This window comes from Pleurodeles waltl, chromosome 7 (assembly GCF_031143425.1).
Source record: "Pleurodeles waltl isolate 20211129_DDA chromosome 7, aPleWal1.hap1.20221129, whole genome shotgun sequence".
Classification (NCBI taxonomy): Eukaryota; Metazoa; Chordata; class Amphibia; order Caudata; family Salamandridae; genus Pleurodeles; species Pleurodeles waltl.
In genome coordinates this window covers 785,990,742-786,013,034 of record NC_090446.1, presented here as the reverse complement: position 1 = coordinate 786,013,034, position 22,293 = coordinate 785,990,742, and the positions used below count along the sequence as shown (strand labels likewise).

Below are 22,293 nucleotides of genomic sequence, written 5' to 3'. Positions count from 1 at the left end.
GCTGGTGATTTTAGCACAGCAAACTCTTTGTTGATGCCCTTTTCTGGGGAAAAACCACAAGCCTTCTTCTGCAGCCCATTTTTCCAATTCTTTTTAAAAAAACGAAATTTTCACTGTTTTTTGGCTAATTTCTTGGCCTCCTTCTGGGGAACCCACAAAGTCTGGGTAATTCTAGAATCCCTAGGATGTTGGAAAAAAAGGACGCAAATTTGGCGTGGGTAGCTTATGTGAACAAAAAGTTATGAGGGCCTAAGCGCGAACTGCTACAAATAGCCAAAAAAAGGCTCGGCACAGGAGGGGGAAAAGGCCTGGCAGCGAAGGGGTTAAAAGAGAAGATGTGGCAGGCATATTGTCAACCTCAAGTGAAGATTTAAGTAAATGCCTGAAGCATGCACTTGAAAGTCTCTTCAAAGAGTTCACTAAGAGTATTTGTCTTGAGCTGCAAGCTGAAGATGGGATATTTATTAAATCTGCACTTATGTTGTAGGATAGGTTTAACACCACTCATGAACTACTAACTCCTATGTCAAGACTACGCATAATGGCAGGGGCCCATGTGATAACTGAGTTTTTACCACTGGCTTCCAAACAACTAGCATGTGTAATTAACATGCAAGACAAGTAACATGCAGCATGTTTACTTTGTGGATGACGCCATATTCAAAACACAATACTTAGTTTTATTCAGCTTTGCATGGGATACTTTTCTGTGCCATTCACTGGTTATCTGTCACTATATTTTACATTTGCCCTTCCCATGCATGTGAAACTAAGGCAGTAGTATATAGATATATTCTGTGGTAAAAGACTTTGGGGGTCATTACAACATTGGCAGTATAAGGCGCTTACCGCCGTGCAGAAGACCGCCAATACACCGCCGCGGCAGACCACCACAGCTATTATGACACACATCACGGAATCCGCCCAAATTCCAACACCGCCACACCAAAGGTCAGCGATAAACATGCAGAAACAAATCCTCCACCTCCACGCCAACAGAAACACACCCATGCTATTATGACCCATGAATCCACGCGGCGGTCTTTCAACCGCGGTATTCCATTGGCGGTACACACCGCCACGCTCAAAATACACACATAGCTCCAAAACACCGCCACATTGGACAATTCCAAATACACACACACCACTCCCATACACCCAACAGAATATAAAATACACACCCACATCACCCACAAACCCCTACAACCAAAAATTCTGAGAGAAGGAGAGAGAGCACAGCTATTGACAACCCCATCACACAGAGGCACACAACATCCACGCACAAAACACCACATACCACTACACTCACCACACTCATCAACACATACACCACCCCACACATCACACACACCACCCCATGTCACGCCAAAGACACCCCCGCTTCTCCGAGGAGGAGCTCAGGGTCATGGTGGAGGAAATCCTACGGGTAGAGCCACAGCTATTTGGCTCACAGGTACAGCACACATCAATAGCCAGGAAGATGGAGTTATGGCGCAGAATAGTGGACAGGGTGAACGCCGTGGGACAGCACCCAAGAAATAGGGAGGACATCAGGAAGAGGTGGAACGACCTACGGGGGAAGGTGCGTTCAACGGTATCCAGGCACAACATCGCGGAACAGCGGACTGGCGGCGGACCCTCACCTCCTCCCCCACAACTAACAACATGGGAGGAGCAAGTCTTGACCATCATGCATCCTGAGGGCCTCAGAGGAGTCGGTGGAGGATGGGACACTGGTAAGTCAAATCTTAACTATTACATCCCCCACCCTACCTGCATGCTATCACACACCCCCACCCTCACATCCTCCCCTAACACCCCAAATCCTCACTAATATACCCATGACACCAACCACCCATCCCAACACCAAGCCCTGCATAACACAACTAAGCATGCTCACCCCTCACCAAAGCATGCTCACTGCACATACCCAGAACACCCCCCCAACCATCATCACACAAGCCCCCACACAGGAATGCCTGCACTGGGGTTCACGCACACCCACCCATTGCACACCATGAAACACACACATGCAAAAATCATGTTCTCATACCCCTGCAGGAACCCGAAGGAACGTCACCACATCAGAGGGTCCAGACAACACCACTCCACCCCCAGAAGTGACGAAAGCAGCTCTGCCCCACTTGATCTTGATGACCAGCCCGGACCATTGTGGGCCTCAGGACAGTTGGTTCCCCTTGCGCAGCCACAGCCCAACACTGAGCTTCCACCCTCTGGTAACACCAGCACAGCACCCACCCAGCGGGCCCAAACCTCCCTACCCAGGACAGGTCAATCAGCGGTTTGTCCACCACTACAGGGCACCCAGGGTAACCCACCACCCCAACAACAACAGGGACCTGGGGGCAGTAGTAGTGGGCACACGGTCCAGGGGACGGAGGCACAGGAACACAGGGGAACTGGGAGGGCTGCTGTGCGACAGAGGGAGGACAGGTCAAGGGAACCCACTCTCCACGAGGCCCTCTCCTCCATCATGGGAGCATACCACCACTCCCAGGAGACAATGGCAACGGTCCTGGACAAGTTGCAGGAGACCCTGCGTCTGCAGGAGGAGCAGTATTTGGGGTTCTGGGAGGAGCTCAGGACCATCGGCTCCACCCTGGGCACCATCGTAGGGGTGCTGACGGACATTCAAAAGACCTTGAGGGACACCGTGGCAGTCCAAGGGGCCCCTGACACTAGCCAGGACGACAAACTGCCCACCACCTCCGCCGGCGCTAGTGGACAGGACGCCCCGCCACAGGACCACCACACCAGCACCTCACCCCCTGCAGACGGACAACCACCACGCAAGCGGGCCCTGAGATCCAGGAACAGGACAGAGCAAGATGGCAAGACCCCCGCCAGGAAATGAGACCACCCTGATTGTCCCCCCACTGTCCCACTTTGTCACCCTGTCCAGGTTGGAACTGCCCCAGCTCCACTTCCAATGCCCAGATGGGCAGTGCACCTGTGAGACTAATAGACTGGACTCTGCCATGGACATTCCTCCACCATCACCCATCCCCATTTTACAACCCCCCTTCATTTTTTGAGCACTTAAATAAACACCCTTGAAACACAAAAAAATCTGGAGTCAGTCTATGATTTGGAACTTTGTATTATCAATTACAGTGTCATAATGGGTTACCCATTGTAAGGCTAACATACCTATGTCACACATCACAAGCCCTTCAAGGATGCAAGCAGTTGACACGTAGGTTACCACACTTGTGAAACTGAAATGGAAGGGTACAACTCAATTAACAAATAGTGAGTGAAATGTAGGTACAGGATAGAGGTAGACGTGAAAGTTAATGTAATGTTAAACCAGAAAATGTTCACACCTGTGTGTCACTGGAAATATTGCTGTATGATTGACTCCCTGTTGTCGTTTTCTTCTTCCTCAGCTTCATCCTCATCACTGTCCACAGGCTCCACAGCTGCCACAACACCGTCATCTGGATCATCCTCCTGCAGAAAAGGCACCTGGCATCGCAATTCCAAATTATGGAGCATGGAGCAGGCGACGATGATGTTGCACACCTTCTTCGGTGAGTAGAATAGGGATCGACCTGTCATATGGAGGCACCTGAACCTGGCCTTAAGAAGGCCGAAGGTGCGTTCGATTACCCTCCTAGTCCGCCCATGGGCATCATTGTACCGTTCCTCTGCCCTGGTCCTGGGATTCCTCACTGGGGTCAATAGCCAGGAAAGGTTGGGGTAACCAGAGTCCCCCAATAGCCATACACGGTGCCTCTGGAGTTGACCCATCATATCAGGGATGCTGCTATTCCACAGGATGTAGGCGTCATGCACAGAGCCAGGGAACATTGCATTTACCTGCGAGATGTACTGGTCTGCCAAACACACCATCTGGACATTCATGGAATGATAACTCTTCCTGTTCCTGTACACCTGTTCACTCCTGTGGGGGGGGACCAGAGCGACATGGGTCCCATCAATGGCACCTATGACGTTGGGGATATGTCCAAGGGCATAGAAGTCACCTTTCACTGTAGGCAAATCCTCCACCTGAGGGAATATGATATATCTCCTTACGTGTTTCAGCAGGGCAGAAAACACTCTGGACAAGACGTTGGAAAACATAGGCTGGGACATCCCTGATGCCATGGCCACAGTTGTCTGAAAAGACCCACTTGCAAGGAAATGGAGCACTGACAGCACCTGCACGTCAGGGGGGATTCCAGTCGGATGGCGGATTGGTGACATCAGGTCTGGCTCCAACTGGCTACATAGTTCCTGGATTATGGCACGGTCAAACCTGTAGGTCACGATGACATGTCTTTCTTCCATTGTCAAGAGGTCCACCAGCGGTCGGTACACCGGAGGATTCCTCCATCTTTTCATATGTCCCAGCTGACGGCGCCTGAGAAGGACAACAGCGAAGAACCAGTCACTATTCCTCCAGGTATGTACTCACAGTTACACACAAGACTACACTAGACAATAAACCATTCCTGTATGTGTGTTGAGTATAGGCCTAGCTATGTGTGACGCAGTAGTAACTGAAGCCGTGTGGGCCCCTGAAATGGCGGCTGCCTGACCTCTAAACTGGGACAATGGGATTGTGGGGTAACTGCGCTGGCGTTGCACACCGTCGCGGTAGGCGGTCGTACACCGCGGCGCACTGCTGCATTGGTTAACATTGGACCCTATGGGTCCCAGGAGCCAATGAACAGGTGCGCAGGCCGTGATGATGCGCCCCGTCGCGGACGTCACCGCCGCGGATGTCACCGCCATTTTCTATCTGTTCAATCACTAGATACCTGACCTTCGACAGGAGAGGACCTACACTGCTAGTGCTGCTGTGACCTCGGTCTGGAAGCGACGATGGCTGCTGCGTCTGGGGAAAGGGCCCCTGCCTTCACTGCACAGGAGTTGGAGAAACTTGTGGATGGGGTCCTCCCCCAGTGCACGCTACTCTACGGTCCTCCAGACCAACAGGTTAGTACACAGGGAGCACGTTGTATGGGCTAGGCCTGGGTGGAGAGGGCTGGGTGGAAGAGGGAAGGGGCCAGAGTTCATAGTACATTAATGCATGGGAATGGATGGGCCACATGGTCAGAGTAGGGAGGGGACCACTCACAACGACGGTGCAGTTGGTAATGACTGTTCCTCTTCCCTTGTGCATGTCATGTAGGTCAATGCCCACCAGAAGAGGGACATTTGGCGTGCCATCGCCAAGGAGGTCTGGACCCTGGGGGCCAACCAGAGACGGGGCACCCACTGCCGTAAGAGATGGGAGGACATTCGCCGCTGCGTCAAGAAGACGGCGGAGGCTCAGCTGGGGATGGCCTCCCAACGTGGGAGGGGTGCCTGTCGCACAATGACCCCCCTGATGTTCCGGATCCTGGCGGTGGCCTACCCGGAGTTGGATGGGCGCTTGAGGACATCACAACAGACAAGGGGGTGAGTACTACCTCATTCTGCGGACTTTGCGTGCAGTGGAGGGGTCTGGGTGGGGGAGGTGGGCTGTGGGTGTCCCTAGGCCAGGGCGAGTTAGGTAGGCAAGGCCCCTCCGTTATGTAGGCCATGTGGCACTCAACCCCACCTCAGCAGAGTGCCAAGTTGAGGTGTAGTTGCCCCTGTGGCATCCATGTGCGCAGATTTCCACCATTGCCATGTAGGTCATATCCCAGAAATTGCATGTGCAGAGGTCAGGAGCACGGCGTAATGCATGGGGCTGCTGCGTCTGTCTTGTCCGCCAACGGTAGCGGTATGCCATGCACTAAAACTCTCTTTGTTCTGTCTCCCCCCCTTTTCCTGCTCTCCCTGTCCTTTTGTACATCAGCCTCATCAGGCGGAGGTACACTGGCACCGGAGTACGAGGGAGCTGCATCCCACATGGCCATGGAGGGCCACAACACAGACTCTGAATGCACCAGTGGGATGGAGGGCGAGGGGAGCTTCACGTCGGCCGCTGGATCACCACCCAGCAACACGGACTCGTCCACCGATGGGAGCTCCCCTGTGGTGGCAGCATCATCTGTGCGCCCCACTTCTACAGGTACAGCCACCACCTCCCCTACCAGCACCGCCCTCCCAGCAGCCCCTCAGCGTTCGCCCCGTGCCCGCTCACCCAGGAGGGTGGGCATCACCTTCGCCCCAGGCACCTCAGGCCCTGTCCCTGTCACCCCTGCTGCCCTCAGTGAGGAGGCCATTGACCTCCTCATGTCACTCACTGTTGGGCAGTCTACCATTGTGAATGCCATCCAGGGTGTAGATTGAGAGTTGCAACACAGTAATGCATTCCTGGAGGGCATTCATTCTGGTCAGGCTGCCCTTCAGTGAACCCTGCAATCTCTGGCCTCAGCACTGATGGCGCCCATTGTCCCTGTGTCCAGCCTCCCCACTCCAACTTCCTCCACCCTGACCCCATCCCCTGTACCCCAGCCCATCCCAAGCACACCTACAGACCAGCATGCACACAAGTCAACACACACAAGTAGCTCAAGCAAACATAGGCACCACACACACCACAGGCACTCACGCAAGCCTCACCCACATACAGACACAGCAACATCCACTGTCTCCACTCTGTCCCCCTCCTCCTCTTCTCCCTCCTAGTCTCGTCTACACACACACCTGCATGCACCACATCTACAGGCACTAGGACTCGCACCAGGACACCCAGCACCACAAGCCGCTCACCTGCACTCACCACCTCCACTGCCATTTACATGTCCCCTGTGTCCTCTCCCAGTGTGTCTGTGACGCCCCCTCCCAAAGTACACAAACGCCGGCAATCACTCACCCACCATCCATCCACCTCACGACAGCCTACAGTACCTGCACCCAAAACACCTAAAGTGACACCTCCTACAACCACCTCCTCTTCCTCCACTCCCAGACCCCCTCCAGCTACCCATCCCAGTGTCCGTCAGAAACTGTCCCTATGTCAAATTGACCTTTTTGCCCCCACCGCCCCCTCCAATTCATCAGTCCCGTCGTAGCGCCTCAGCCAAAAAGCTTCCAGTACCAGTGGTGCGTGTTCCAGGTTTTTGGAGTGCACCGGCCACCAGGGCAGGCAGTAGGACCCGGAGCCAAGGCACTGGCAGCCCACCCCCTGTAAAAGCTCTGAAATTGGAGAGTGGACGACGGGACCGTGTTAAGACTCCTGGTGGGACAACAAGTGACATGGGATCGAAGGCGATTGGTGAGTCAGCTGTAACTCCAAAAAAGGTGGGGAAGGTCCAGAGGAAGTCTTGCCAGCCTGTTGTGAGTGTCACAGCGGAGAAGTGAGCCATCATTTCCGGCGGTTCAGACACAACCGCCAGCACTGTCGTCACTGGTCCAGAGACCACCGCCAGAGTCACAGCCCAGGAGGGCCCAAGTATCGTTACTGGTCCAGAAACCACCGCCGGAGTCACAGCCCAGGAGGGCACAAGTATCGTCACTGGTCAGGAGACCACCGCCGAAGTCACAGCCCAGGAGGGCACAAGTATTGTCACTGGTCCAGAAACCACCGCCGGAGTCACAGCCTAGGAGGGCACAAGTATCGTCACTGGTCAGTAGACCACAGCCGGAGTCACAGCCCAGGAGGGCCCAAGTATCGTCACTGGTCAGGAGACTACCGCCGGAGTCACAGCCCAGGAGGGCACAAGTATCGTCACTGGTCAGGAGACCACCGCCGGAGTCACAGCCCAGGAGGGCACAAGTATTGTCACTTGTCAGGAGACCACCGCCGGAGTCACAGCCCAGGAGGGCACAAGTATCGTCACTGGTCCAGAAACCACCGCCGGAGTCACAGCCCAGGAGGGCCCAAGTATCGTTACTGGTCCAGAAACCACCGCCGGAGTCACAGCCCAGGAGGGGCCAGGATGCCACAGCCCCGCTGGGCAATGATGGAACGTCATGCCACACACCAATGCCCATTGTAGGGATCGTCATGCCACACACCAATGCCCATTGTAGAGATCGTCATGCCACACACCAATGTCCAGTGTGGAGATCGTCATGCCACACACCAATGTCCAGTGTGGAGATCGCCATGCCACACACCAATGTCCGTATCAGAACCGCCATGTCAAAGCACCGCTGAACAGGGCAAAGACCGCCATGACAAAGCACCGCTGAACAGGGCAAAGACCGCCATGGCAAAGCACCGCTGAACAGTCCAGAACCGCCATGTGAAAGCACCGCTGAACAGGGCAAAGACCGCCATGTCAAAGCACCGCTGAACAGGGCAAAGACTGCCATGGCAAAGCACTGCTGAACAGTCCTGAACCGCCATGGCAAAGCACTGCTGAACAGTCCTGAACCGCCATGACAAAGCACCGCTGAACAGGGCAAAGACCGCCATGTCAAAGCACAGCTGAACAGGGCAAAGACTGCCATGGTGAAGACCGCTGAACAGGGCAAGCACCGTGTAGGAATGAATAGGCCACCACATCAGGCATCCTTATCCCATGTGTAGCTGGGACAGTGACAGGACAGGAACTTTCACGGGGAGACTCATCCAGTCTGGGCACCAGTCCCACCCAGTACCAGTAGAGAAATGCATCTCATTGAGAGACTGTGGCTTTGCACTCCCCAGGATAAAGCAGTGGGCAAACCACCCACTGTAGAGACTTGAGAGACTGAGGCTTTGCACTCCTCAGGATAAAGCAGTGGGCAAACCACCGACTTGAGAGACTGTGGCTTTGCACTCCCCAGGATAAAGCAGTGGGCAAACCACCCACTTGAGGGACTTGAGACTGTGGCTTTGCACTCCCCAGGATAAAGCAGTGGGCAAACCACCCACTTGAGAGACTTGAGAGACTGTGGCTTTGCACTCCCCAGGATGGCACAGTGGGCAACCCACCCACTGTAGAGACTTGAGAGACTGGCTTTGCACTCCCCAGGATGGCACAGTGGGCATGGAGCCCCGTCGTGGATCTGGCTTTGCATTCATGTGGGTGAGGTGTCCCCCCTTCCTTTCCCCCTGAGGTGCCTGTAGTGTTTCTATCTGATGCCCCGGCAGTGTTCTCTCCGATTTTGGTCAGGTATCTATTGTGGGCGTCGCCCATGCATTTTTGGACTGTTGGTGCAGGGACATTGTTGTGTACATATCTGCACTACTTCTCGGATTGTATGTGTAAATATGAGTGATTTAGAGATATATATCTGTATATTTTTGTATGACATGTATATTGGCACATTACAATGTTTGCCCCAATTTCGCATTGTCTTTGCATTCTTCCGGAGGGATTGTGGGTTGTTAATGTGATTTTTGTGACTGCATTGGTGTGTATGTTGTATGATGCGAGGGTGGGGGTGGGGGTGTTTGGTGGGTGTCCCCCTGACTTTTGCCTCCCCCTCCCACGTGTCGTAGATGCAGTACTCACCGGTATCTTCTGCGCCTACATAGCTGTTGGTCGTAAAGGAGAAGAAAGACAAGGGCAGGGAGTATTTGTAATTCCGGCTCCATGGTGTCCTCGTTCCTCGTGGGATGTGTTCAGGTGAGCGTTTTCCCATTGCAGAAACTGTTGCCGCCGTGTTTTTATCCACAGTGAATCCACCCCGGAAAAGGTGGCGGATTGGCGGGTTGTAATAGTGTGGGCGGTACATTGTCTTCCGCCTGTCTGTTGGCGGTAACCGCCGCGCTGCTTGTCTGTACCGCCGTGGCGGGCGGTGTGTTAAAGTGGCTTTCTTTGTTGGCGGTTTCCGCCAGGGTCGTAATTCCATTTTTTTGTCCGCTGGCCTGTTTGCGGTATTACCGCACCTTTAACACCGTCCGCCAGGGTTGTAATGACGACCTTTGTAGTGTATGTAAAGCACTCCTTTATTTGCAAAGGGGTTTACAAAATCTATTACTACAAAAAATATTTCTCTTCCAGTCCCAACAACTTTCTGTTGATCAATTTTAACATGTTCTATGAAGCATCATGGCATCCAACAGTTAGATGGAATTACGAGTCCATTTGTTTACAGCGCACTTTAAATACTATAAGCCTTGCTTCAAAGTATTCATATTTGTGGTACAGAGTGCTGCATTCAAGTTCAAGTAAATAGTTGATTACCTGTAACCCCAGTTTTCCAGAGTTGCTATCTTTCATAGATTTACATTCCCCATTGTCAGCCTAGCAAACCCAGGTAATTTTAAATAGCAATAAACAGTAATGAAATAGTCCAAAAAATAGTGTTTGTTTAGTAGACTATCTACCTCTATTGAAATTGCCTGAACTTCCTGCCAAAGAGTTTAATGTGCTGAGCACTTTACTCCCCTTTGATGCTACCACAGATCAGATTCCACAGTACATGGGTGAAAGATATAAATATACATGCAGTAAGCTTTGGGTCCTAGGAGGAGGCTGGGTCACATGTGAATCTATGAAAGATACCAAATCTGGAGTTAAAGGCAAGGGGCTAATTTTTCCCTAAAATTATACATTTCTTAAATTCTCATGCTACATTCAGAATAGTGAGCAATCATTTAAATGTGTAATTAAGTGGTAAGCAGGCTCAGCTTTTAATGAAATAGTTCCAAACTTGTTCCAAGGGGCATGCCCAACTGAGGAGTTTGCTGCTGTATTCATATGCAGGCAGTAGTGTTTGATAAACATGTACCTGTTCTTTCATGTAGGTCTGTGACAGATGTCCAGGAGAGAGGCTCCTGCATGCAGAGTGTGACTGTCACTGACTTACTTTTGGTGTAGTGACAAAGTCACTTAATCCCCTAGGGTATGTTTGGCTTTGCTGTGGCAGATAGTTATGCGGTTTGCATGTACCTTTTCTTTCACGTAAACATGTGACAAATATCCAGGTGGGAAAGATCAGAATAGTCTATCCATTAATTGGATAACAATACTCTCTGAAAGTATGGATGAGAAGCCCAAGGTGCTTCTGAACGTGAAAATGGCAGCCACAAGGACCCTCGAGGAGATGTTTTTCGAGTCTTGTTTAGGCAAGCTCAGGAGATATGGCAGAATGTGATGAGGCTGTATCAAAATAGAATTCATGTTTTTTCCACTGAGCCCTATACAAAATTGCTTCCTCTTTATGCTAAAGATCTTGTTGAGATTGCGGTAGGATGCATCGTCAGCAGCCACAGAGAACATCTAACAGTTTGTGAAAGTTGATGTACCAGCACTGGCAAGGCCATGCTGAGGCTATCACAATTTAGATTTCCTCAGTTCTGTGTGGAATTGTAAAACAGTGGAAAGGCATCAGCAGAGATGTTCAGACAAGACATTGCCCATCAAGCCTTATCACCAGTCCCGGATTGAGAAGGCTCAAACTTTTTTGTTTTGGCTCATAACAAGAGGTGGATGTTAGGCTGGCCCCACTGACCGAGATCTGCTGGAGTTGATCCTGTTGAAGTTGCCCTTCGTGGCAATCTGATAAGGTGCATTGGAGAGCATCAACTTTCTCAATCGACATTACTGACTCTTATTCCATGAAGAAGTCCACTCTGTTGATGACCACCCAGTTCCATAACAACTGTGCCTCCTTTGATAAGAGTCAAGAACTTCTGCCTTCTTGTTGGGCTCTGTGAAACATGGAGGTGGTGTTGTAGATTGCTATCACGGTTGCCTGGCTGGACAGTCATGGAAGAAAAGCTTGTAATCCCACACAAATGGTCCAGAACTCCAGTACGTTGAAATTGAGAGATTTCTCCACTTCCGACCAAAGAGCTCTTATGGAGAGGCCATGCATGTGTGCTCCCTACCTTTTTATCCAAGCTTCTGTTGTCAGGATAGATTTGTCAGGTTGGAACGTCAAGCCTGACAGGTCCTTTGGGAATCTCCACCACAGCATAGCCTGTTTGAGATTCTGAGTAACACCAACTATGTTCTTTCCATGAACCAGTTGCCTACTTTCATTGTAGCTCAGGTTTCTGTTGAATGGGCCCCATCTGTAGATGGCAGAATAGTGTTTATGATATGCAGGCTGAGATTAGGACCAAGAGAGATGTGTATGTCCAAACTGACACTGTATCACATTTTCAGATGTTTGGGTCCATTACCTGTAGTTCTGAAATACTATCTTCTGACAAAAAGGCGTTGCTTGGTTGGTACCCAGGACTGCTCCCAGGAACTGTAGGCGATTCATCAACATGTTAGAAGGCTTAGTTAAGTTCAGTGTTGAGTCCATCTGATGGAATAGGTTCTTACAGGCCTCAGTTGATGTATTTGCTTCTTAAACAGATGAGGACTTCACCACCTAATCATCAAGGTATGGAAACAGCTGGTGATCCGGATGTCATCTGAAGGTTGCCAGCAGTGCTACACATTTTGCACGAATCCAATAAGCAATTTTCAGGCAAAAGGGAAGTGCTCTGAGCTGGCAATGTCACCCCTCCATTTAGAGTCTTAGAAACTGCCTGTGATTTGCCTGTAGAAGATTACAAAAATAATTGACCTGAAGGCTGAGGGGGGTGATGTTTCCCCCTGAAGCAAAATCAGCATTTTTTTGCACTGCCACCGAGCAAAAAGACTGCTTCAAAAAAGTGTTTTGTTTACAGAGATCTAGTAATGGTTCCCAACCACCCATTGTCTTCTTTTCTAAGAAGAACTGGGACTAAAAACCTAGTTCTCTGTGCTTGGGGGACCTGTTACATGGCTCACATGAGAAGAAGCTGCAGGACCTCCTCTTGAAGTTCCTGAAGGTACATATGATGTTCCTTTGCCGGGTATCTCTTGATCTACCATCTGGAGTACCCAACGGTCAGATGGGATGTTCTCCTTTGCGAGACAAAACATGAGATTCTTCTCCTCTTGGCTCAAAAGGAGTTTGATGGTGTGGACAGCAGTAATAAATCACATGATCTTGGAGATGTCTTGTGAAGATGACAGAGAGGCTTCTCTATTTGTCTCTGGGGATCTTTGGCAAGGCTTTCGCTGTTGACCTGTGCTTGAGAAATATTCCTGATTGCAACTGTAATTGTGAATAAGGGTGGTTCTGTCTGTCCAGACTGCCATACTGAGAGGAGGCATCCATACACAACTGGGAATTCCTGGTGCCTCGAAAGGGATACCCCAAGGAATACCTGAACTGCAAGTCTCACAGGAAGCGGGCTGTGTCTAGGTCTGTTTTGATGTTGTCTAAGACTTTGTTGATGTGCTATCTGAACAAGATGTTTCCATCAAAGGGTATGTCAAGAATCTTGGCCTGCACCCCTAGCAGTGTTGATAGTCACTGCCAATGCATTTGCTCGTTTTTGGACTATCAAACTTGCCTCACTGCTCTTGTCTATTGGAGTCAGGTCTATGATGTTTATCTGGAGGAGTAGAGATGGGGTGACCATGTTTGTTGGATCATCTCTGGACTGCTGCAGCAATAAAAGAGTCAGTTTATTAAGTGGTTCATGAGGCATGTTTCTGACCTGTCTGCTGCTCTATATTTCTTTTTCAAGGGATGTGCAACTGTTTGGACTGCAGCCAGCTTCTTCATAAAATTCATCCCTCCTTTTCTATCTAGATTTCTTAGGTTGTTTGTTGACACTGTAAATGAAGCATTGTTGCCCCTTGGTACACCATGGGTACGATAAAATTCTTGGCTGCACTATCCAAAAAGAGCATGGATGTGAGAAATGTCTGCAAGATACTAGGGAGGCGTTTTGACTAAATCTTGAGGCAGGTTTATCCATCTATCAGCCTCAAGATTATCCTGATCAGGAATCTTTCCATCTTCTTCAGCTTCACATAATTCCTTCTCATCTTTCCTATGCCCTACATCATTGTCTTTCCTCACGTCTTAGGGGTTCGAGGAACTGGTCCAGAGCGTGGAGGTGGGGGAGGTTGCGTCGGTTGTCTAAATTGTCTTGATAGCAGTTGCACTTAGGGTGGAAAAGGGAACAGTTTTTGGAAGTCTCCCTCATCTGCTGTAAAGTGTTGAAAATTCACCTGCATCCTTGGTGGGTTTTGGTATTGACGCATGTGACTGTAGTGGAGTGCTTAATCCCTACGTGAGCCCCTGGGATGACTATGTGAATGTGGAAGCACATCCTCTTAGCCATATGGTTCATATTGCCTTTTTGAATCTTTCACATGCAAAGAAGCTCATACTCTTCCTAGACAGGAACTTTTTCCATTCAGGAGGCATGACTGGGCACTTCACTAGAGAATTCCAAAACAGCAAGCTAAGCTCTACAGGTTTCCTTTTCTGCATCCCCTTCGTGGAAGTGCTTGGAGGAGCACTGCACAGAGAAACATCAATTGACAAGGAGGATTCTGCCAGTATCCTCCTTAGGGCAGAAACCTTTTTTCTCTCCAGAAGAAACATGTCCAGTCTCCTTTCTGCAAGATGAACACTTTTCTTCTGCATGTCGGTCACAATGACAGTTGTACTTTTTCCCTGGTCCAAAAATATGTCCTACAGCCCAAAACAATTTCATGTACAGCATAGCTGAAGCAGGGGCTTGCAAACAACCAAGTAAATTTAAGAGACATTTGAAATCCAGTCAAATGTAGTAAATCTATCAAGATAGTGCAGATCTCTACATGAGGAATCCTACACACACAATATGCTGTAGAAATCTGACATGTAGCAGTATCTAGGAAGTGTATGACGCTGAGCACATTTACGTCGCTGGCTGACGTTTGGGCAAATTACAAATGAGGTGAATATGCAAATAAATAAACACTAGTTTGGGCATGTAGTCATTTTAGGACAGTTTCTTGCTATTTAAAATTACAGTGGATTCCTAGCCTGACGACTAAATGATTCAAACTTGTGAATCTATTAAACATCTCATTCTGGAGAATATGCTGATATGACCAATGTCCTAAACTGAGAAAAGTAAAAATGAAAATAACATGACATTCAGTGCTACGATAATGGAAGTGAAATGCTCTACAGATTACTGCTAGGGTAACTAAAGTGAAACTCACTACAGAAAATTCTTAAATGATGAAAAATATATCCCACAATATAATATGTCTGCATTAGACATTTACATTACACAATGGACACACAATCGCATTACAATTAAAGACACTTCTTGAAAGGGTTTAGCAGAATAAATAAGTTCTTCTTTAGATACTGGTTGCTTATAAAAACTCTTACGTTTCTTCTAGTTGTTTTGATGCAGATCCATTCTCATTTGCTTTGGCTTCCAAGGAAGCTATAATTTCACTTTTTTGATGTAATGAAGTTTCAGCATTCTGTTGAAAGATTTTTTTGGGGAAAACTGAAGTTAAATAATTAATAGTATGGCATATGATAAAGGAAGGTACACGAAACAAAACCACAGAACAGAGACTTGTGAACTTTTCTCTTGTAATAACATGGTAAATAAAACTTTACTTTGAAGATTTTAAACAATTCCTTAAGCACTCACCATGCATCACACACCCCTTGTTAGATGTCAGCTGCCTGTAGTGATAGTTTAATAGGCTGCCAGGGAAAATGCTTCCAGTTCTGCTCAAGCAAAACATGTCAAGGCATCAGGTAAAGAAACTTGACAAATTACTCAGTCCCTGATGAGGAAGGATCAGAAAAGAAAACTAAAACTCAGTGACCTTGACCCTCTAAATAAAGTCTACTGGGTGTGTCTTTTATAGTGGGGCATGGGGTGCTGATCAGTTGTTTTCAGAGGCAGATATACACTACTCCTTTTGTCTTACAGAGGAATATATCCTTTCTAGAAAAATGGGGAAACATGTGGGGGGTGGGGCATGCCATCAATCAGAGTGATAGCCACGAAGTGTATCACAAGCTTTTGGAATGTGTTAAGGCTTGTTGAGGCATTACATGCATTTTGTGTGGGGTGTCTAAATTATCCTCGCCCCATAAGAGACACAAGGCCTGAAGAGAGTCTTACTGTGGGGAAAAGTGCCTCACTCATCATGATAATGATGATACTCCAAGGGCTTACAAATACAGGTTAAAAATGGGCAGAGAAAAGCTTAGCTCCAACAGCTGCAGTTGAGAAAGGATCCAGGAAGAGGGCTAATTAGACGATTGCGGGGAAAAAAGAGCTATCTGAATAACAGACCCAGAGCTCAGAAAATTCCTTGTTGTCAGCCTGACACTGAGAAGAAAATCTGACAACTGGAGCATCTGTGCGGAGTTCAAGCTCTGAGCTGCATCATTGGCTAAGACTCGGGTCACAAAATTAGGTGAATAGGCTGTTTTAATGTGTGCACTGCTATGTTAACATTGATTACTAAGGGTTTCTGGTCTTATGACAGGGAATAGTTCAAAAGTGAACAATTATGGAAGATCCAGTGCTGGAAGAAATGCTAATTCTGAGTGATTAAGAAAGAGAGAGAGAGAGAAAGAGATAGAGAAAGAGGGCAAGAGAAAAAGATGAGTGTGAGAGCAGCATCCCAGCAACCTGTGGCACAGGGTGACCCCTCCAACTCACATATTGTGTCCATGATGGTGCCAACCCATGGCATAACAGAGTTAGTTCTTTACATATTGCAGACACAAAATGTTTTGATGGCACCTACACACCCCTTTATTATTATACACATAATTATTGCAAGAAAGGTGGCCATTCATGGTATGACTAGGGCATACATAGCATGTTGGGGGACCTTTTTTTTTTTTTAGTTTAGCACACTGACATAATGGTAGTAATATTGGCAAACAGTGGATACCCTGGGCAAAATGGCATCCAGTTCTAGCATAATAGGAGTTGGAATTTTGTGGACAGGCACAATAGTGTCCATCCCAGGTATAATGCTGGCTATAGCATCATGATGGTTATTGTTGTCCTACTGTAGGTAATCATTTGCAGGCACTAACAATTACATGCAAGTTAGGCTATGTATGGCAGGTTTAACAAATATTTAATGATGAAAGGCCCCTTATTCTGTTAAAAGCAAGCCACATCCCTAGCCTATGTTAACACTCATCCATCCATAACATCAACTTACCAATGCATTTATCTATGCTTTCACTCATTTAATGATCTATGTACTCTCATTCATCATTCACTCATTTGTTAATGCAGACATCTATCCATGCATTTGCCCCACCATCCATCCATCATCCTCCCATCCAATCACTCACTGTATCATTCTTGCACCCATCAATCAATTCTTCCAACACCTGACTCACTTTTGCATTCACATACTCACCTATACACACTACTAGACACAAAACCATTACAATTGACAACACAGAATATAATTCAAGCAGCCATTGGTATTTTAAGCTTTAGGTAAGGGCAATTCAGATTTAGGTAAGGGCAATTCAAGCTTTAGGTAAGGGTTGTTGGTACTCCAAAGTTTTGATTTAAAAGCTTAAAACTAAATGGTCAATAATAAAGAGGTATACCCTTTTCCCTAATTTGTCAAGGTCCAGTTTAAGAAAACATTTTCACTGCACTTGGTCATGAAAGCACAGTTATCAATCTTTATCAAATAAAGATTTCTAAGTGACTTGTGAGCCCTCTTACTAAACCTACAATGCACCAGGACATAGACTGTACCTTAGAATGTGTGTCTTACCCATACGGGTGACTAAGTAGCTGTAGAGATATGAAACATGAGACTGCATAGATACAGTGTAAGGAAATGCGTTTTTTTGCATGATCGCCCCCAAAGTTGGGACTGATGCTGCAGGTTTTTCGACTGAGAGTGCACTGAGGCCTACTAACCACAGCTCAGTGCTAGTATTCTGACCCTTACAAAATGTATGCTGAAATGGCTACCCTCCCTCCCCCACTGGCATAAGCTGACTTACTTATAATTCCCTACTATATGGTACCAAGAGTACCCAAGGCATGTAAGAGAGAGAGTGTGCCCCCGTGACATAGCACTGGTTATGCCATCCTGTGGTGGAGAAAGTACAAAATGGCTACCAGCATGCCACTGCAGCCTGGAAGAGCAGTTTTAAACTGCTAGTTCGACTTTGCCATTTAAACCAATTTCAAAGCTCTATCTTCCCTTTGCAATATAAGTAAATCTCCAGTAACAACAGCAGGTGGAGCCCTGAGGCAGGGAGCTGTGTATTACTAAGTAGGACATATGCTTTTAATATTTCCTGTCAGCAACACTTCCAAATTGTTTTTGCTGTGGCAAAATTAGTAGCCCCATTAGCTGACACAGAGTTACTGCCTGACACGTCATCCCAGGTTTCTTCTGAATGAGACTACTAAAATGGGTACTTAAAGGTATCAAATAATTGTGGCAATAAACTTCACTTGATGCCCAAGACAAATTTATTGTCACGGATAAGGAAAGAAAACTTTTAGAAAGTTGCCACTGTGTTGCCCAGTGTGTTCAGTGGCCTTGCACAGTTGCTGGCCACCAGACAGACTTCTGACCTCCTGGGGAGCTGTACTAACGACTCTAAGGCTCAGGAACAATCGAAGCCTGCAATACGGAGAGTGTTACCTCTCCCTTGCAGGAAGCCACTCAGGGTGTTGGCCCAAAAGGCAAACTTCAAAGGCAAAGCTGCCTTTGGGGGCAAATGGCAATCACACTCCTGAGGGGTTATCCCTTTGTTCAGGGAGACAGGCTGGCAGCAGAGAAGGGAGGCCAGTGCTCAAACTGGTTTCCCCATGGTGTGTGGCCCACAGTTAGCCACGCCTCTATGATGGGCTACCAAGCTCCTAACATTAAAGGAAGGGTTAGGACATCTTGGGAGTGGGCAGAATAGAGCACCCTGGGCTTGCGAGATGCCTTACATAGGCGAATGTCATTACAGGGCTGGAGGGATCCTTGTAGCCGATTGGCTAGTGACTACATCACTCACTCACCCACCCCACCCATCCCCCACTCCTGGGGACTTTCCGAGCATAAATATGGCACCCTGAACCTCAGATTATGCCAGAGCTGGAGAAAGGACTGAAGAAGGACTGCCCTGCTGACCCCTGGACCTAGCAAGAGAGGCTACATTGTCTGCTGGAGTGCTACACCTTGGGCGAGCAAAGAGAGGACTGTGCCTGGCTTGTGGAAAAGTTGCTCCTCAGCCCAGACGAAAGAAGTGATTCCAAGGGTTAGTCGGCTGACCCCCTTGAACTTGCACCAGGTCCATCAACGATGAAGAAGCCTGTTCCGGGAAATCAGTAGCCACATTCTGTGAATAGTCAGTGATGACTGCTGGGCACCCCAAAAGACTGATCCTCGATGTCTAAAAGTTGCACCTGAGTCTGCTTGACCCGGGAATGTTGTCTGAGCACAGACTGGCTGCCCAAAAGGGACACCAGCCTTCACCAAAGGATACCGCTGGACCCGCTGTGTACAGAGATCAGTAGTTCAACCGCAGCTATCCTTCTACTGACCCAAAGAGGACTTTGACAGACAGAGACTCCTGTGGCCAAGAAAGCCCTAGTGGATTCCATTTTATGAGTGGAATGCACCCTAAGTACAGCATGTGATGTATGTAATGTCTTGTCTTAATTATCCATCTAAAAATGCCAGACTTTGGAAGTAGGATTCGCTAGGTGGAGCTTACCAAAAGCTACAAAGTCTTAGTCTTTCTAAAGTTCTGGTACTATCAATGTAATATCTGAGAGCTATTTTCCATCTAGAAAGTGTGAAACTCTTTACACAATTATTTGCAGTTTTTGAAAAAGGACTGTAAAGTTGATGGTTTGATTGGCATGAACCAATTGGAGAAACAACCTTGGGAGGAAAACAAGGGTTTCTCCTGGTGGCCAATGTTAGCCATAAGTGCATTTCCTTCAGGTCTCCTGGCCTCTAAATGACACTTTGCTGGAGGAATTACATTCTTACTGATCTCTGCAAAGACCTGTTCTCTGCTGGGCTCCTGGTGCCATTCTCATACTTGAGGGGGCATCTTGTTCAGCTTCTCTGCAACCAACCCATAAAACACTGCTTTGGCAGCACTTCTCAAGCCCCAGAGCCTACTGACCCCTTGAAGGACACTCTGCAGGGCAGCAGAGTTCAGAGACAGTCATGGAAGTCCTACAGGAACCATCACGGATCCCCCATTAGGTCCATTCCCCAATTGTTTTTAGCAGGAATAACAATGCAGACACATTAAACCCATCCGTGTCTGAAGAGGGCACTATTTGACATGAAGCAGTATCTGCAGCATCTACGGCTCATTTATTATTTGCATTAGAAACCTTTCCTTCTTGATTCATTTCGTTGCCACTACCATGAGAGGCCACTTTCATGAGAGGCCTCTGTAAGGTGCTTAATAAGCTCCACTATTTTCTCCCATTGGTGTTGACCTTACCAGGAAAGCAAACCAACAAAAATGTTGATACATCATTGGTTGGCATTTCCCACTCCCATCCATTTTCCAGCAGTATCATTCTTTTTGTTCTTCTTATTTGGCAGGAGTGTGACCCCTGTAGCCTGCTGGAAGGCCTTCTGTCAACAAGAGAATTTGGTAGGGTGTGCCCATGGAAATAAATTGTATTCCACTCCCCTTTTCTTCTTTGGAATTTAAAAGGACCAAAGTTCCTCTGACATAGTTTCTTCAAAAGTGAGCCATCTTTTTTGGCGTGGGGCTGATAGTGGTGGCAGTGCCATTACGTGGCTGGAGGCATGGTCAATATAAATCCTCCTCTGCCTTAGATCTGGTTGATCACCTATTTCTTCTGAAGGATGGATGGAGTTCTATTGGTACCAAGGTTGATGATTACGTCAAAGTTGTTGTTAAAGTTGAATTGGGATCAGAGAGAGGATGGGTAGAGTCTTAGTGCCAAGGTTGGGTTTCTTGGCTTTCGGGCTTGAGTGTTTGCCATTGTCGAGGCTGTGATTCTCCGCTCGAAGCACAGAGTCTTGGTCCTCCTGTGATGATGGTCCTTTTCAGGGTCTAACTATTTCATAAACAGTGGGCATACTGCCTAGGCTTTTCTGGGGTTGGTTCAGGCCTTAAGGCCTGTCTGTGTCTGCAACTCCATGCTACAGAGCAGAGGCTTTGTTTGAGGTTGCACCCTTGAGGGAAGACCCTCTGTGTGAGGTGTTGATGAGAGCATCAGTGTTGTCTGTCTTGGCTGTGGGTTTTCTTGGGGGGTGGGGGGGGTCAAGAAATAACTGCTTTCAAAGTAAAAGTCATTAGAGGACACAAATTCAGGGCTCTGCTCTCTAGAGGGTCCCCGGAATACTGTAAGCCCTATCAATTTTGCCACAAGAGTAGGTCTCCTAGAACCCGGTCCAGACCACGACTCTGGAGAGCCTTGACACTGAATCCTGTAATGTGCTAACCATCTGTCTCTAAGGTACGGGATGATTTTTTTGTACCAAAAGCTCTTGCAAGTCGAACAAGCAGTCTCATCATGGACCCTCGGCTTAATAGAGGTTGCAGACCTGGTAGTAGTCTGACCACAAAAATGTGCACTTGGAATTTGGACAAAAATTTAAAAGGTGTCTTGTCCATACCTCCTTTCCACACAAGTCATTCTCATATGACCTATCCTCTCAATCCGATTCAGCTCGGAAGAGGTCCTCAGTAATACATGTTCTGCTGAAGCAGTCTGGTTTTTGGTCAACTATGTCGAAGATCTTGACCACTTTGCTTTTGTTGCACATCAGTCACAGAGCACTCGAAAATATGTCCAAACAAGAGGCTGATGGAGTCTATTTCTTGATGCATTGTGGGTTTCAGGTGAGGGACCATGAGTCACCTTGACCTTAAACCTCTGATTTGAATAAAAGAAACTTACAATGTCTGTGCCCAACACTCGAAAGTAGGAACGTGCAGAGTATGTGTTCTACAGCGGCACATGCTGTAAAACATGTAATTACAAAAACCTGCCTGTAGGCACATTAAAATAGACCATTCACAAGCGTTGTGTTGTCATCGTCTAGAACAATTCGCCCACTGTTCGAGACATCTGTGGTCAAAATATTTTCATGGCAAAAGAGAAAATGAGTGTTATGGACCCTTGACAACCATGATAATTGGAGTCAGAAGGCAGGAACATAATTGTGGAACTGAATATCACTATCATAGTCCACAGAAAACACGAGCTAAACTATGAATTTCCACGCAACAGAGTCTTGACCTATATTTTATGTGTATATTTTTCATTGTGTGTGTATACACATTATTTATTTATGGAAATTTGTGAGAAGAGCATGCGTGCATTACTCCCAACTTGACCTCTTTCCAGAAACCTAAAACTCAAGTGTTCCATTTTCACGTCTGGCACTCTGCTCTCTTGTTGTTCTATCCTAGCTATCCAGCTTGTTGTTCTATGCTGGCTCTACTGATAAGTTACCTCCATTCATTTTTCCTGTTTCATAAACTTTAGCTGTGTCTTTTTGCGTTTTTTCGTGACTCTGTAGCCCAGTCTCACCTCACAGGCTTGATTTGCATTCCAAAAGTAATTTTATAAATAAACTCAGTCATCTCACATAACTGTGATGCGATAAGTGGATTATGCACATAAGTTAGCCACCAGCTACGAAA

The 22,293-nt window shown here is 47.7% G+C and overlaps 1 protein-coding gene across 4 annotated transcripts in view; it reads right to left on the bottom strand.

The window, feature by feature from the left end:
• RUFY1 (RUN and FYVE domain containing 1) overlaps nt 1-22,293 on the bottom strand; it is a 475,292-nt gene that overhangs the window by 163,089 nt on the left and 289,910 nt on the right. For all 4 annotated transcript variants that reach the window (XM_069199306.1, XM_069199308.1, XM_069199309.1 and 1 more), the window contains one exon: nt 15,013-15,110. In XM_069199306.1, coding sequence (XP_069055407.1) covers nt 15,013-15,110 — 98 coding nt within the window. The remainder of the gene's footprint in view (nt 1-15,012; nt 15,111-22,293) is intronic.